General features: G+C 37.0%; 1 protein-coding gene across 1 annotated transcript in view; it reads left to right on the top strand.

Moving 5' to 3' along the window:
• The first annotated feature begins 62 nt into the window (after positions 1–62).
• The window catches only part of LOC132562894 (serine/threonine-protein kinase SMG1-like), a 97,520-nt gene continuing 85,030 nt past the window's right edge, over positions 63–12,552 (top strand). Inside the window, exons 1-16 of the mRNA XM_060227670.1 lie at positions 63–444; positions 1,026–1,165; positions 1,482–1,540; positions 2,146–2,223; positions 2,795–2,876; positions 3,035–3,082; positions 3,723–3,848; positions 4,221–4,391; positions 4,765–4,920; positions 6,075–6,147; positions 6,444–6,592; positions 7,136–7,237; positions 7,666–7,742; positions 8,340–8,532; positions 8,937–9,067; positions 9,787–9,948. Of these exons, the coding sequence (XP_060083653.1) occupies positions 63–444; positions 1,026–1,165; positions 1,482–1,540; positions 2,146–2,223; positions 2,795–2,876; positions 3,035–3,082; positions 3,723–3,848; positions 4,221–4,391; positions 4,765–4,920; positions 6,075–6,147; positions 6,444–6,592; positions 7,136–7,237; positions 7,666–7,742; positions 8,340–8,532; positions 8,937–9,067; positions 9,787–9,948 (2,129 nt within the window). The remainder of the gene's footprint in view (positions 445–1,025; positions 1,166–1,481; positions 1,541–2,145; positions 2,224–2,794; positions 2,877–3,034; positions 3,083–3,722; positions 3,849–4,220; positions 4,392–4,764; positions 4,921–6,074; positions 6,148–6,443; positions 6,593–7,135; positions 7,238–7,665; positions 7,743–8,339; positions 8,533–8,936; positions 9,068–9,786; positions 9,949–12,552) is intronic.

Below are 12,552 nucleotides of genomic sequence, written 5' to 3'. Positions count from 1 at the left end.
TTAGTCTATATTCATTATGATAGGAAGTAAATTATTATGTTTTTGAAGGGTTGTCCAGTGTAATGAGTGAAAAGTCAAGCGGGGTGAAGGGCAAGCCACCAGACAAGAAGGATGGTGTGTCTTCAGAAAGTAGTCAAGTCACAACTAAAGAAAAAACATCCGCCAGCAACTCTAACGAAAATGCCACTTTGGTGGAAAACCAAAAGGTCGAGACTAAAGTTTCAGAAAAGGGAAAAGAATCCCGTAGAGTCACGGATACCAGAACAACGTCAAAGGTAAATGGCATAAAAAGTGGTAGCACGGGTGGTTCAAGGTCCAAAAGAGACGAAGAACGTCGGTATTATCCCCCTCCAAAATCTTCGGGCAGAGGTCGGTACGAATCGAAAGCTGGGTACCATGGGTCTACGTCAGCATCTTCACCAAGGTCGGATTCAAAACGTTCGGGTATGTTCAACAGTTTCAAATATTTACTATAGATGGAAACAGCTTTCACTTTCGCATCGTGTCACTACAGTGTATCTTGTGTCAACAGATTGACCCCGTCTGATAACATAAGAACTGTCCAGATGGTCATTTTCCCATTGTAATATTACACTTTCATTTACATTGTTTGTGTTAACTGTCACAATCATCGACAATTATGATTGTTACGAATATTTTACTCACTTTTAAAAATAACAAGTACAATAACTAAACAGGAGGAAAACAAATTTAATGGAAAATCAAAACTATATACTTTCGACTAATTATAGATATTTTGGAAGTGACCTCATTGCTCTAGAATATGAGGAGCAGACTTATATCATTAACATGCATGGTAAGTTGGTAATACTTCAATTATATGGGGCTCAGTCAAAGAGAAACAAGCAATTGTAGCATATTATGTACATATCTTAGTGTGCACATTTCGTTTGTTTGGTTTTCGTGTGTATTTTTTCTGGGAACATATATATTATCATGTTTATTGTAAATTTATAAATTTGCCTTTTGTGTACAATTTTAGTATATCATTGCCTCCATCTTAGGTGACTCCTCTCGATATTTCTCGGATGAATCCCGTTTATCCAAGTACATCCGCCGTATCGTAAGAGAAGGTGACAGAGAAAGACGGCTTACAGCAGCTAAGCAATTCAAGGATTACCTGAGGACTGGGGAGGGATCAAAGGTCATTATATCCATCGTAATGTATTAAGTTTCTCAAAAATAAATATAACATAACTTAAAATTAATGAGATTAATTACAGAATGATATCAACATTGGTGTTTGTATTGAAGTCATCACTATAGCCTTCTAAACCATAGAAATGAAATAGGACCCCATATTTTTGAAATGTACTGAGTGAATTCAACTGATCAAAAATGGACAAAGTTTTTAAAATATTTAGTACAAACCTAGAGCATTATTAATTGTGCAGGATATATTTCATTTGAGAAGTATTCATGAATGTAACTGTTATATGTTGTACCGTTTCCTGTTTTAGGCTACTGCCAAGATAGCAGATGACATTTTGGTTGCATTGCAAGATATTTTTTATGAGAGGTAATTATACAGAGTGGATGCTAAATGCTTGGTAATGGGACAAGACGATGCACTTGCTCTATCGTCGCTCACCATGTATATAAAAAGTTGGTCGGAATGTCTCACCATGTACATAAAAAGTTGGTTGGAGTCCCTTCACGATTAACTGATACACTGTCCTACTCCCCGTGTCAAGTGGGTTCAGCATGTTAACAATGCCAGTTGGAGTGCTTTAACGATTTTAAACAGCAAAGTTTTCTTAATGCTCTCTATGTCTGACAATAGGCCCATTTCTGGTGATAAACCCACATATCTTTTTGGTCTTGTAGAAATACATGTGCTGGCAAAAAATGTTTCATGTTTTTAGCAATAAACCTACTCCCTACTGAAAGTAAGATAAAATGCATTGGGCCAGTATTTTTACTTTCTAATTTTTACAATAACTGCTACATCACATTTGAAATAATGATTTATTAGTCAAGCTATAACATAATAAAGCTTCAGTAGATTTTGAAAAGATAATGGAAAATGTAGCTCAAAGTCCAAATGATTGGAAAAGTGGTACCGAGTTTTAAAAACGGAATTACCCAAAATATAAGATATCAATGGAATCAATTTTTTTTCAGAACATCTCGAGAACTGAAGCAAGAGATTGCTGTTTGTGTTGGGATTGTTGGAGGAAACATGGGCCATGATGCACAAAGGTAAAATGGACTTCTTTGTGATTTTACAATCTTGTACAGTTTTCAATGCTTCCTCCCTCCCCCTCCTGCTAATTTTTTTGACAGATCTGACTGGATTTACTCTTCAATTTATTGGTAACTTATTTCTCTCCATTTATAATTGGAAGTCTGAGTATCAGCCTCAGAACCTTTTGTATTTTTGTGCTGAAAATTTAAAAACCTACTACTAGATAAATTCAGGGAATAGAGCTTACACTGGTACTTTAGTGGTCATTTTTTGTGTTTTGATATCCCTGGCTTGGATACCACTTAGTATGCAAGGCGATTAAAGGGTAAGACAAACAAAGCGAGTCCAGAAACCAGTTGGTGATTGAAATAAACAAGAACCAACTTAATCCAAGCTTGTTGCGATTGATTATCTCGCTTTGTTTAACCAGGAAAGATATGTCACATATATCATGACATATTGAGTTAATTCAGTATTCAAATGTAACTATATTGAATTTTAATTCAGTGCCAAGAATTTTAAATCCCATGTTGTGATAAAATGACATCAGTAAAATACTTTAACGTTGTCAATATTTTCTTACAGGTATTTCCATTGGCTCTTTGACCAGACAAACAATGTGATTGAGGATGACATTAAATCTCTTTTTCTGGACTCCCTGCTTGAGGTTGGTACTTCTGTTCTATTTGTTGACAGTATACTAATAGTTCTTGGTATATCGTGAACATATCTTTTATCACATGAATTTGTGTTATTTACTGGTATACAGAATTTCTATTGTATTATTTACTTATATCAAAAGTGTTTTTGGTTTTCCTTATTCAGGCCTTAAAATGTGATGAGAAGAAGCAGTCATCTGGAAATTTGATGCCGGTAAATATGTCTTCAGATTACAATTAAATTAGGATTAAATTTTTCAAAATTGTTGCATTGTTTTCTTTGAAAATATTCCAGGAATTTGTCACTGGACTTTTTTTATCTGTTGGTTTTTTGTGTAGATCTCATTGGTCAGCGATTAATGTACATGTTGTGTTTTTGAATGGAAGTTCTGAAAGAGATTTTTACTAGTTACTTGAATTATGGTTGAATTACCTCCCCTCATATAATACCTTTCAGACTATAATTTTGTTTCAATGTCCTGAAGGACAATACAAGCCATGAACATCACTGACATGACGTAGAAGGACAAAACAGTTGTACAGTGCAGTTTAATTCCTTATTCGGCTATACTGTATTTAATTCAAAATGTATTGAAAAGCATTTTTTACTTCTGCATCTTTTATCTTGTCTTAAATGTGTTCTTTTTAATTTTTTAAAAATTTTTCCCTAAACAAAATATACCACCATTACAATCACAAAATGAAATATGACTATTGCTGTTGTTAGATACGTCCTCATTCTGTAATAGTCATGTTTCTCTTCTTTATCTGTAATGATTATGTTCCCTTACTGTAACTGTAATAGTTATGTATCCACCTCAAACTGTTTTGATTATGTCCCTTTCTTGTGACAGATGGTAATGACCAATGTCCAGACATTACTGGAGAACGCTGACACGCCAGAGTTACTGATGTCGGTCATCAATGTCATACTTCATATAGCCAAGCACTACCAGCATGTGTTTGACTCTCACTTCAGGGTAGGCTCACTTTCTTCCAGTGATGCAATAAAATCTTGTATCCAATAAATTGTTTTAATGTTGCAGAAATATTTGTTAACTGCTTTATTACTCATTGATTTCCAAATGTGTATTCAACTTGATAAAGAATCTATTATTATAAACTTTAGAGACCAGACTGCTTTTAATTGAAGAAAGAGCTAAATTTTACAAAGAAAGTTTAGAAGTTGTTATAACAGAGATAGTATCTTTAGTTATCCGAATAGTATACATATGCATTTTGCAATCTTTATTAGCATTAGTGTAAATGAAAATATTATAAACTGCTAGTACCTGATTGGCAGACATTTGACATCAACTGAATCATCCAACATTGATTTTGTTCCTCCTCAGGATACAGTTGACATCTTGGTAGGATGGCACATAGATTCCACCCAGAAGGACACATTGATAAATTTTACTTCATCAGCCTTGATTGAATTCCACACATTCTGGGTATTAGACCTGACCTTTTCTGTCACCCTACTTGGACAGTTCTTGGAAGACATGGAGGCATATGCCGAGGTAATGCAATAAAGTACTAGATATTGGGTTTGATATGTTTGTGGCTGACATGGACAGTCTGTTGAGGAATGGGAGGCTATGTTGAGGAATGGGAGGCTATGTTGGGGAATGGGAGGCTATGTTGAGGAATGGGAGGCTATGTTGAGGTATAGTAATACTGGAGTAGGCTGTATGATCCATGGAGTTTTCCATTACTACCTTGTCCATCTTTGGGCAGAAGGGACATCATAAAGAAAAATGTCAATGCTTTGTAACCTTCTTGAAATATAACAAAATTTTTCAGTTTCCTCAGGTTATATTTGATAACAGAAAATGGTTTTAGATTGGTAAAAATTTGTTGCTGTCATATACTAAAGTTTTGATGCTTCTCTAGGACTTGACCTACAGTGGATCAGATCGCGCCTATGAGGAAGACTGTGTGTGTAAGATCTCAGCCCTTCTCAAAGTGTTTACAACAGTGGTGAAGAGTCTGGGGGACAGTCTACAGCCTGGGAATAGTAGTCAGATCACACGCGAGTATATCATAGAGGTAAGTCTGGGGGACAGTACAGCCAGGGAGCAGTAGTCAGATCACACGCGAGTATATCATAGAGGTAAGTCTGGAGGACAGTACAGCCAGGGAGCAGTAGTCAGATCACACGCGAGTATATCATAGAGGTAAGTCTGGGGGACAGTACAGCCAGGGAGCAGTAGTCAGATCACACGCGAGTATATCATAGAGGTAAGTCTGGAGGACAGAACAGCCAGGGAGCAGTAGTCAGATCACACACGAGTATATCATAGAGGTAAGTCTGGAGGACAGAACAGCCAGGGAGCAGTAGTCAGATCACACACGAGTATATCATAGAGGTAAGTCTGGGGGACAGTACAGCCAGGGAGCAGTAGTCAGATCACACGCGAGTATATCATAGAGGTAAGTCTGGGGGACAGTACAGCCAGGGAGCAGTAGTCAGATCACACGCGAGTATATCATAGAGGTAAGTCTGGGGGACAGTACAGCCAGGGAGCAGTAGTCAGATCACACGCGAGTATATCATAGAGGTAAGTCTGGAGGACAGTACAGCCAGGGAGCAGTAGTCCGATCACACGCGAGTATATCATAGAGGTAAGTCTGGGGGACAGTACAGCCAGGGAGCAGTAGTCAGATCACACGCGAGTATATCATAGAGGTAAGTCTGGGGGACAGTACAGCCAGGGAGCAGTAGTCAGATCACACGCGAGTATATCATAGAGGTAAGTCTGGGGGACAGTACAGCCAGGGAGCAGTAGTCAGATCACACATGAGTATATCATAGAGGTAAGTCTGGGGGACAGTCTACACTTGAGTAACAGTAGTTGGATCTTGAAGGAATGTTGGAACATGAATATTCCAAACCTTTCCCCAGCCCCGTCCCCAGATCCAGGAGAAGGGATGCATTTTCTTTCTCCTTGTCTGAAAAAAATATTATGCATGCAGTATATTCTTTTCTTTATACTTTGGTTGGGTTGTCACACTCCTAAAATTTCATGAGTTATGGACTTGAAATCACATTATACAGAACCTAAATCATTGAGAAAGTTAAGCTTTATGTTTTGATAAAGCAAAAATTTATGGATTATAGCTGTATATTATAAAAGTTTTGTGTCATTGTTTATTCAACATCCATACAGATGGTAGAGGTTGTATCTTTTACTATTGGTTAGGTTCTGGACAGAATCGTGAAGAGTGTGGAAATAGTTGTGAAGAGCTACTTCTCGGAGTCTGTACTTATCACAGGTAAGACTTACTTGAATGAATGTTAGACTGGGAGTAAAATTCCCTTGCCACTTAGGTCTCATCAGACTAAGTAAAATTATAAAATGTCATTTAAGTCATTAGTTTTTGTTTACCTGTACTTTGTATTGTTAGTAAAATATTGTTTGAATCATCACTTTCCATTTAGCTATACTTTGTATTGTTAGTAAAGTATTGTTTGAATCATCACTTTTTGTTTAGCTATACTTTGTATTGTTAGTTAAATGTTGTTTGAACCATGACTTTCTCTTAACCTATGCTTTGTGTCTATTTTTTAGCCAACCGTTGTGTGTGCCTATTGGTCCACCAGCTTCAGACAGATGTTGTTCACAGTAACTGCCTCTTGTCCTTTATCCTCACTCAAACTGGACGGGTTGACATAGTCAGCTACAAGTACATCCACTCTTTACTGACTACCACACAGAAGGTCAGTTAAGCACATCTTTGTATATCTATCTCATTAGCATTACTATGAAATGGTATTTGTGTACTTCCTTTTTTTTAATTAATATAGTGTATATCTTTTACTAGATTTAAAACATATTTCTTAGGGAGAAACCAAACTTTGGTTCATACATTCAGTTATACTTATTCCATAAACGCTGTGTCATCAAAACATCTACTTCACACTTGGACTCAAAAATAAAAAGTTTAGTTTGCTGCCAATTATTTCCAAGCAAATTATCAATTGAACTCAATGAATGGTACCCCTATGCAAAAACCTCTTTGTTTAGATAAGATGTTTTACAGGAATAGCCCTTCTAGAAAATTGTGGAAACAATACACATTTACTACAGAATGCTGAATTCCATATTTATAAAACTGATACTGTTCTAAGATTCTTATGCATATAGTATATCAATATCTCATTTTGATGTGTTAAACAAATCAGAGCCGGATGATTTGTGATAATTTCTGATGCATTCATGTGCTAAGAATGTTGTCTTGATGTCATTGTGATCTTTTACAGGTGATAGAAATGTATGGGACCCAGCTTACTGTGTCGTTTCTGTCACAACTTCTGGTGCCTGGCTCCTTACTTCAGCAGTGTCGGTTCTCACAGAGTGAGGAGGTAAAATCGTATAGTAAATCAGTCATTAAAGTCCTTGTTTCTTATATAGTCAGTGGTCACTGGAACCCAAATAGGTATCTGAGAATGATAGAGGCACCTGTAACATATAAAAGATTATGTAAACTTGACATACTGACAGTAATATCTGGGTTTGGCATAAGAAATAAAAATATGCAAGAAATGAATAATGATAAGTTCTTTAATGTACATATTTTAGCTTTTCCAAATTTCAACAAAGAGTTAATTTGATACTTACAGAGATTCAAAGGATATTACTTTGTCAAACACATACAGGCATATATGAATATATTTAATTAAAATGTATTTCAGAACGTCCATCTTGTAAGCCTAGTTTACAGAGGTTTCCAGATAATGCAGAATGCTATTCAGAAGACTTTGATAAGAAGTAAGATTTGGTTTATTTTCAGGTTGTAGAACAATTGATGGTGCTGTATCATGATGTCATGGCCCTAAAGAGTGTTCCATTGTTGGAGGAGGCTTACAAGTAAGATCTACTTCTTATATAACATATTGAACAAGGTACTAATGTGACTGCAGGTGATTGCTAGTTCAAGTTGTAGGATTTTTTACTATACAGTTTGAAATATTCACAGGAGAATTAATTTCACTATATTCACAATCATTACAGTTAGGGTGAAATTTAATACTCTGCAAATATTTCTTCAGTAAATTAAAATCTTAGAAAAAGTTAAATATATGTCTGTATTATGTTTGCTGTGCTGCATGACACAAAAGAGTGTTGTAGAAATGCTGTCCTTGTGAAATAGGGAACAACTGTGATATCTGTCCCACAAGACAACTGTAGGAAACATCTGAATAGTCAGTGTTTATCTCTTTATCATCATTTTGTTATGTCCAAACTTGGCCAATAAAATGTTGAGGTGGGTGATCTAGAGAGACATTTAGTTCATAGGATATTGCTTTTAAAATATAAGAACATTTCTTTATATCTGTTGAAATACAAAAAGTGAAAAGTTGTTGACAAGTTTAAAACGTTTTTGAGATAGATGTCAAAAAAGTGCCACTGGGTGTTGATGAATCAGAGGTGCCATTATGTAAACTGTGTTATCTGTGTATCCAGGTTGATCGTAGGTGACCTACAGCGTGCCTACAACCTGCTGTTGTTAGAGGCGGAGGAGGGAGTGGTGGTTAATCTTATCCCTAACAATCCTTTTGAGGCCACACACTACACCGTCTTACAGGCTCAGACTGTCTGTGTATTCAACCTGTGTGCTCTGGCAGAGATTGGCAACACCAAAAATAACCTTATTGCTGTAAGTTCTTTCAATTCATGCCTTACAAAAGAGTTATTGGATTTGAGAGTGAGTGTTTCATCTGATAACTAGTGTGACAGAAACCTGTGAAGTCGGATCAGGCAGTATGATGGTATACATAGGTTGTACTTTGTAGTTTTCATTGGAAGAGAAACTACAGCAATATGCTGAATATGGCAGGGTGTTGGAACACTCCAGCAATAATATTTTTCTATAGTTGAAAGATAAATCCAAGGTGTTTGATGTAGTTCATGAAGTAATTCTTTATTTATCCTTACTATCATTTACTTACAAGAACTTGTTACAAGAGAAAACTTTAGAAAATCATTGTAAACGTTCCACATTATACCATATGACTGGTAGATTATTGTAGTAAAGTTTGATAAACACTATGTATTTTTCAGATGTGGGCACTCTCTCCCAGCATATTTGACCTGATCAGTCGACATTTTGATCCACTGGAGGTGTCAGTGGCTGAAAGATATCCAGCCATACAGTATGCCATCCTCAACGCTCTCTTCTCCCACTGTACCAGGTATTAACCTTTCATTCCCTGGTAATCAGCACTCTCTTCTCCCACTGTACCAGGTATTAACCTTTCTTTGCCTGGTAATCAACACTCTCTTCTCCCACTGTACCAGGTATTAACCTTTCTTTGCCTGGTAATCAACACTCTCTTCTCCCACTGTACCAGGTATTAACCTTTCTTTGCCTGATAATCAACACTCTCTTCTCCCACTGTAACAGGTATTAACCTTTCTTTGCCTGGTAATCAACACTCTCTTCTCCCACTGTACCAGGTATTAACCTTTCTTTGCCTGGTAATCAACACTCTCTTCTCCCACTGTACCAGGTATTAAACTTTCTTTCCCTGGCAATGTATTATAAATCACTACATACTTATATTAGAGATACAGTGAAACTTGTTTAATCTGAAAGTCGACCATCAACCATCAGTCAAGTTAAGGGCGTTTTCAGCTTGTGAATCTTTCATTTTGAGACAGTATTTGGTTATAAAATATTCATGTCTGATTTAATGAAATATATGTTTCTGTGAAATAAAATATACAGAGTAATTTAAGTGATAAAAAAATTCCAGGTGTTGGACCCTGTTTCAATGTGTTCATTTTTGTTAAATGGTAACATTCTTTTCCTTGTCTTCAATCCTGTTGTTTTGTTATGCTCCCAGAAGGGAGAACACATAGTAGCTGTTTTGTAAGGATTCAAAGGAAATTTTGTGCTTGTCCTTTGTAGACATGGGAATTTCATATCGAGCAGCAGTTTGCTGACACAGAATTCTTATAAGGAAGGCTCTGTACTGGCTAATGTCAGTCCGACTACCAGCAACAATTTCTCACGGATTCTTAGACTACTAACAGGACTCCTGGACAGCAACAGTACATCCTACGATAGTCGGTGAGTGCTTAGGACATAATATTTTTAAAGAGTAGCAGCGATATAACAGCTTTACTGAACATCAGGGATATAACAGCTTTACTGAGTATCAGGGATATAACAGCTTTACTGAGTGCCAGGGATATAACAGCTTTACTGAGTGCCAGGGATATAACAGCTTTACTGAGTATCAGGGATATAACAGCTTTACTGAGTATCAGAGATATTACAGCTTTACTGAGTATCAGGGATATTACAGCTTTACTGAGTATCAGAGATATAACAGCTTTACTGAGTATCAGGGATATAACAGCTTTACTGAGTGCCAGGGATATAACAGCTTTACTGAGTATCAGGGATATAACAGCTTTACTGAGTATCAGGGATATAACAGCTTTACTGAGTATCAGGAATATAACAGCTTTACTGAGTGCCAGGGATATAACAGCTTTATTGAGTATCAGAGATATAACAGCTTTACTGAGTATCAGGGATATAACAGCTTTACTGAGTATCAGGGATATAACAGCTTACTGAGTATCAGGGATATAACAGCTTTACTGAGTATCAGAGATATAACAGCTTTACTGAGTATCAGGGATATAACAGCTTTACTGAGTATCAGGGATATAACAGCTTTACTGAGTATCAGGGATATAACAGCTTTACTGAGTATCAGGGATATAACAGCTTTACTGAGTATCAGGGATATAACAGCTTTACTGAGTGCCAGGGATATAACAGCTTTATTGAGTATCAGAGATATTACAGCTTTACTGAGTGCCAGGGATATAACAGCTTTACTGAGTGCCAGGGATATAACAGCTTTACTGAGTATCAGGGATATAACAGCTTTACTGAGTATCAGGGATATAACAGCTTTACTGAGTGCCAGGGATATAACAGCTTTACTGAGTGCCAGGGATATAACAGCTTTACTGAGTATCAGAGATATAACAGCTTTACTGAGTATCAGAGATATAACAGCTTTACTGAGTATCAGGGATATAACAGCTTTACTGAGTGCCAGGGATATAACAGCTTTACTGAGTGCCAGGGATATAACAGCTTTACTGAGTATCAGAGATATAACAGCTTTACTGAGTGCCAGGGATAACAGCTTTACTGAGTATCAGGGATATAACAGCTTTACTGAGTGCCAGGGATATAACAGCTTTACTGAGTATCAGGGATTTAACAGCTTTACTGTGTATCAGGGATATAACAGCTTTACTGAGTGCCAGGGATATAACAGCTTTATTGAGTATCAGGGATATAACAGCTTTACTGAGTGCCAGGGATATAACAGCTTTACTGAGTGCCAGGGATATAACAGCTTTACTGAGTATCAGAGATATAACAGCTTTACTGAGTGCCAGGGATAACAGCTTTACTGAGTATCAGGGATATAACAGCTTTACTGAGTGCCAGGGATATAACAGCTTTACTGAGTATCAGGGATATAACAGCTTTACTGAGTGCCAGGGATATAACAGCTTTACTGAGTGCCAGGGATATAACAGCTTTACTGAGTGCCAGGGATATAACAGCTTTACTGAGTATCAGAGATATTACAGCTTTACTGAGTATCAGAGATATAACAGCTTTACTGAGTGCCAGGGATATAACAGCTTTACTGAGTATCAGAGATATAACAGCTTTACTGAGTATCAGAGATATAACAGCTTTACTGAGTGCCAGGGATAACAGCTTTACTGAGTATCAGGGATATAACAGCTTTACTGAGTGCCAGGGATATAACAGCTTTACTGAGTGCCAGGGATATAACAGCTTTACTGAGTGCCAGGGATATAACAGCTTTACTGAGTATCAGGGATATAACAGCTTTACTGAGTATCAGGGATATAACAGCTTTACTGAGTATCAGAGATATAACAGCTTTACTGAGTGCCAGGGATATAACAGCTTTACTGAGTATCAGAGATATAACAGCTTTACAGAGTGCCAGGGATATAACAGCTTTACTGAGTATCAGAGATATAACAGCTTTACTGAGTGCCAGGGATATAACAGCTTTACTGAGTGCCAGGGATATAACAGCTTTACTGAGTGCCAGGGATATAACAGCTTTACTGAGTGCCAGGGATATAACAGCTTTACTGAGTATCAGGGATATAACAGCTTTACTGAGTATCAGAGATATAACAGCTTTACTGAGTATCAGAGATATAACAGCTTTACTGAGTGCCAGGGATATAACAGCTTTACTGAGTATCAGAGATATAACAGCTTTACTGAGTATCAGAGATATAACAGCTTTACTGAGTGCCAGGGATAACAGCTTTACTGAGTATCAGGGATATAACAGCTTTACTGAGTGCCAGGGATATAACAGCTTTACTGAGTGCCAGGGATATAACAGCTTTACTGAGTGCCAGGGATATAACAGCTTTACTGAGTATCAGGGATATAACAGCTTTACTGAGTATCAGGGATATAACAGCTTTACTGAGTATCAGGGATATAACAGCTTTACTGAGTATCAGAGATATAACAGCTTTACTGAGTGCCAGGGATATAACAGCTTTACTGAGTATCAGAGATATAACAGCTTTACTGAGTATCAGAGATATAACAGCTTTACTGAGTGCCAGGGATAACAGC

Source organism: Ylistrum balloti, unplaced genomic scaffold (assembly GCF_031769215.1).
Source record: "Ylistrum balloti isolate Yb309-2 unplaced genomic scaffold, AGI_CSIRO_Ybal_v1 Utg371544, whole genome shotgun sequence".
Taxonomy (NCBI): domain Eukaryota; kingdom Metazoa; phylum Mollusca; class Bivalvia; order Pectinida; family Pectinidae; genus Ylistrum; species Ylistrum balloti.
The sequence above is the reverse complement of the archived record's forward strand: the minus strand, read 5'-3'. Positions and strand labels throughout refer to the sequence as shown.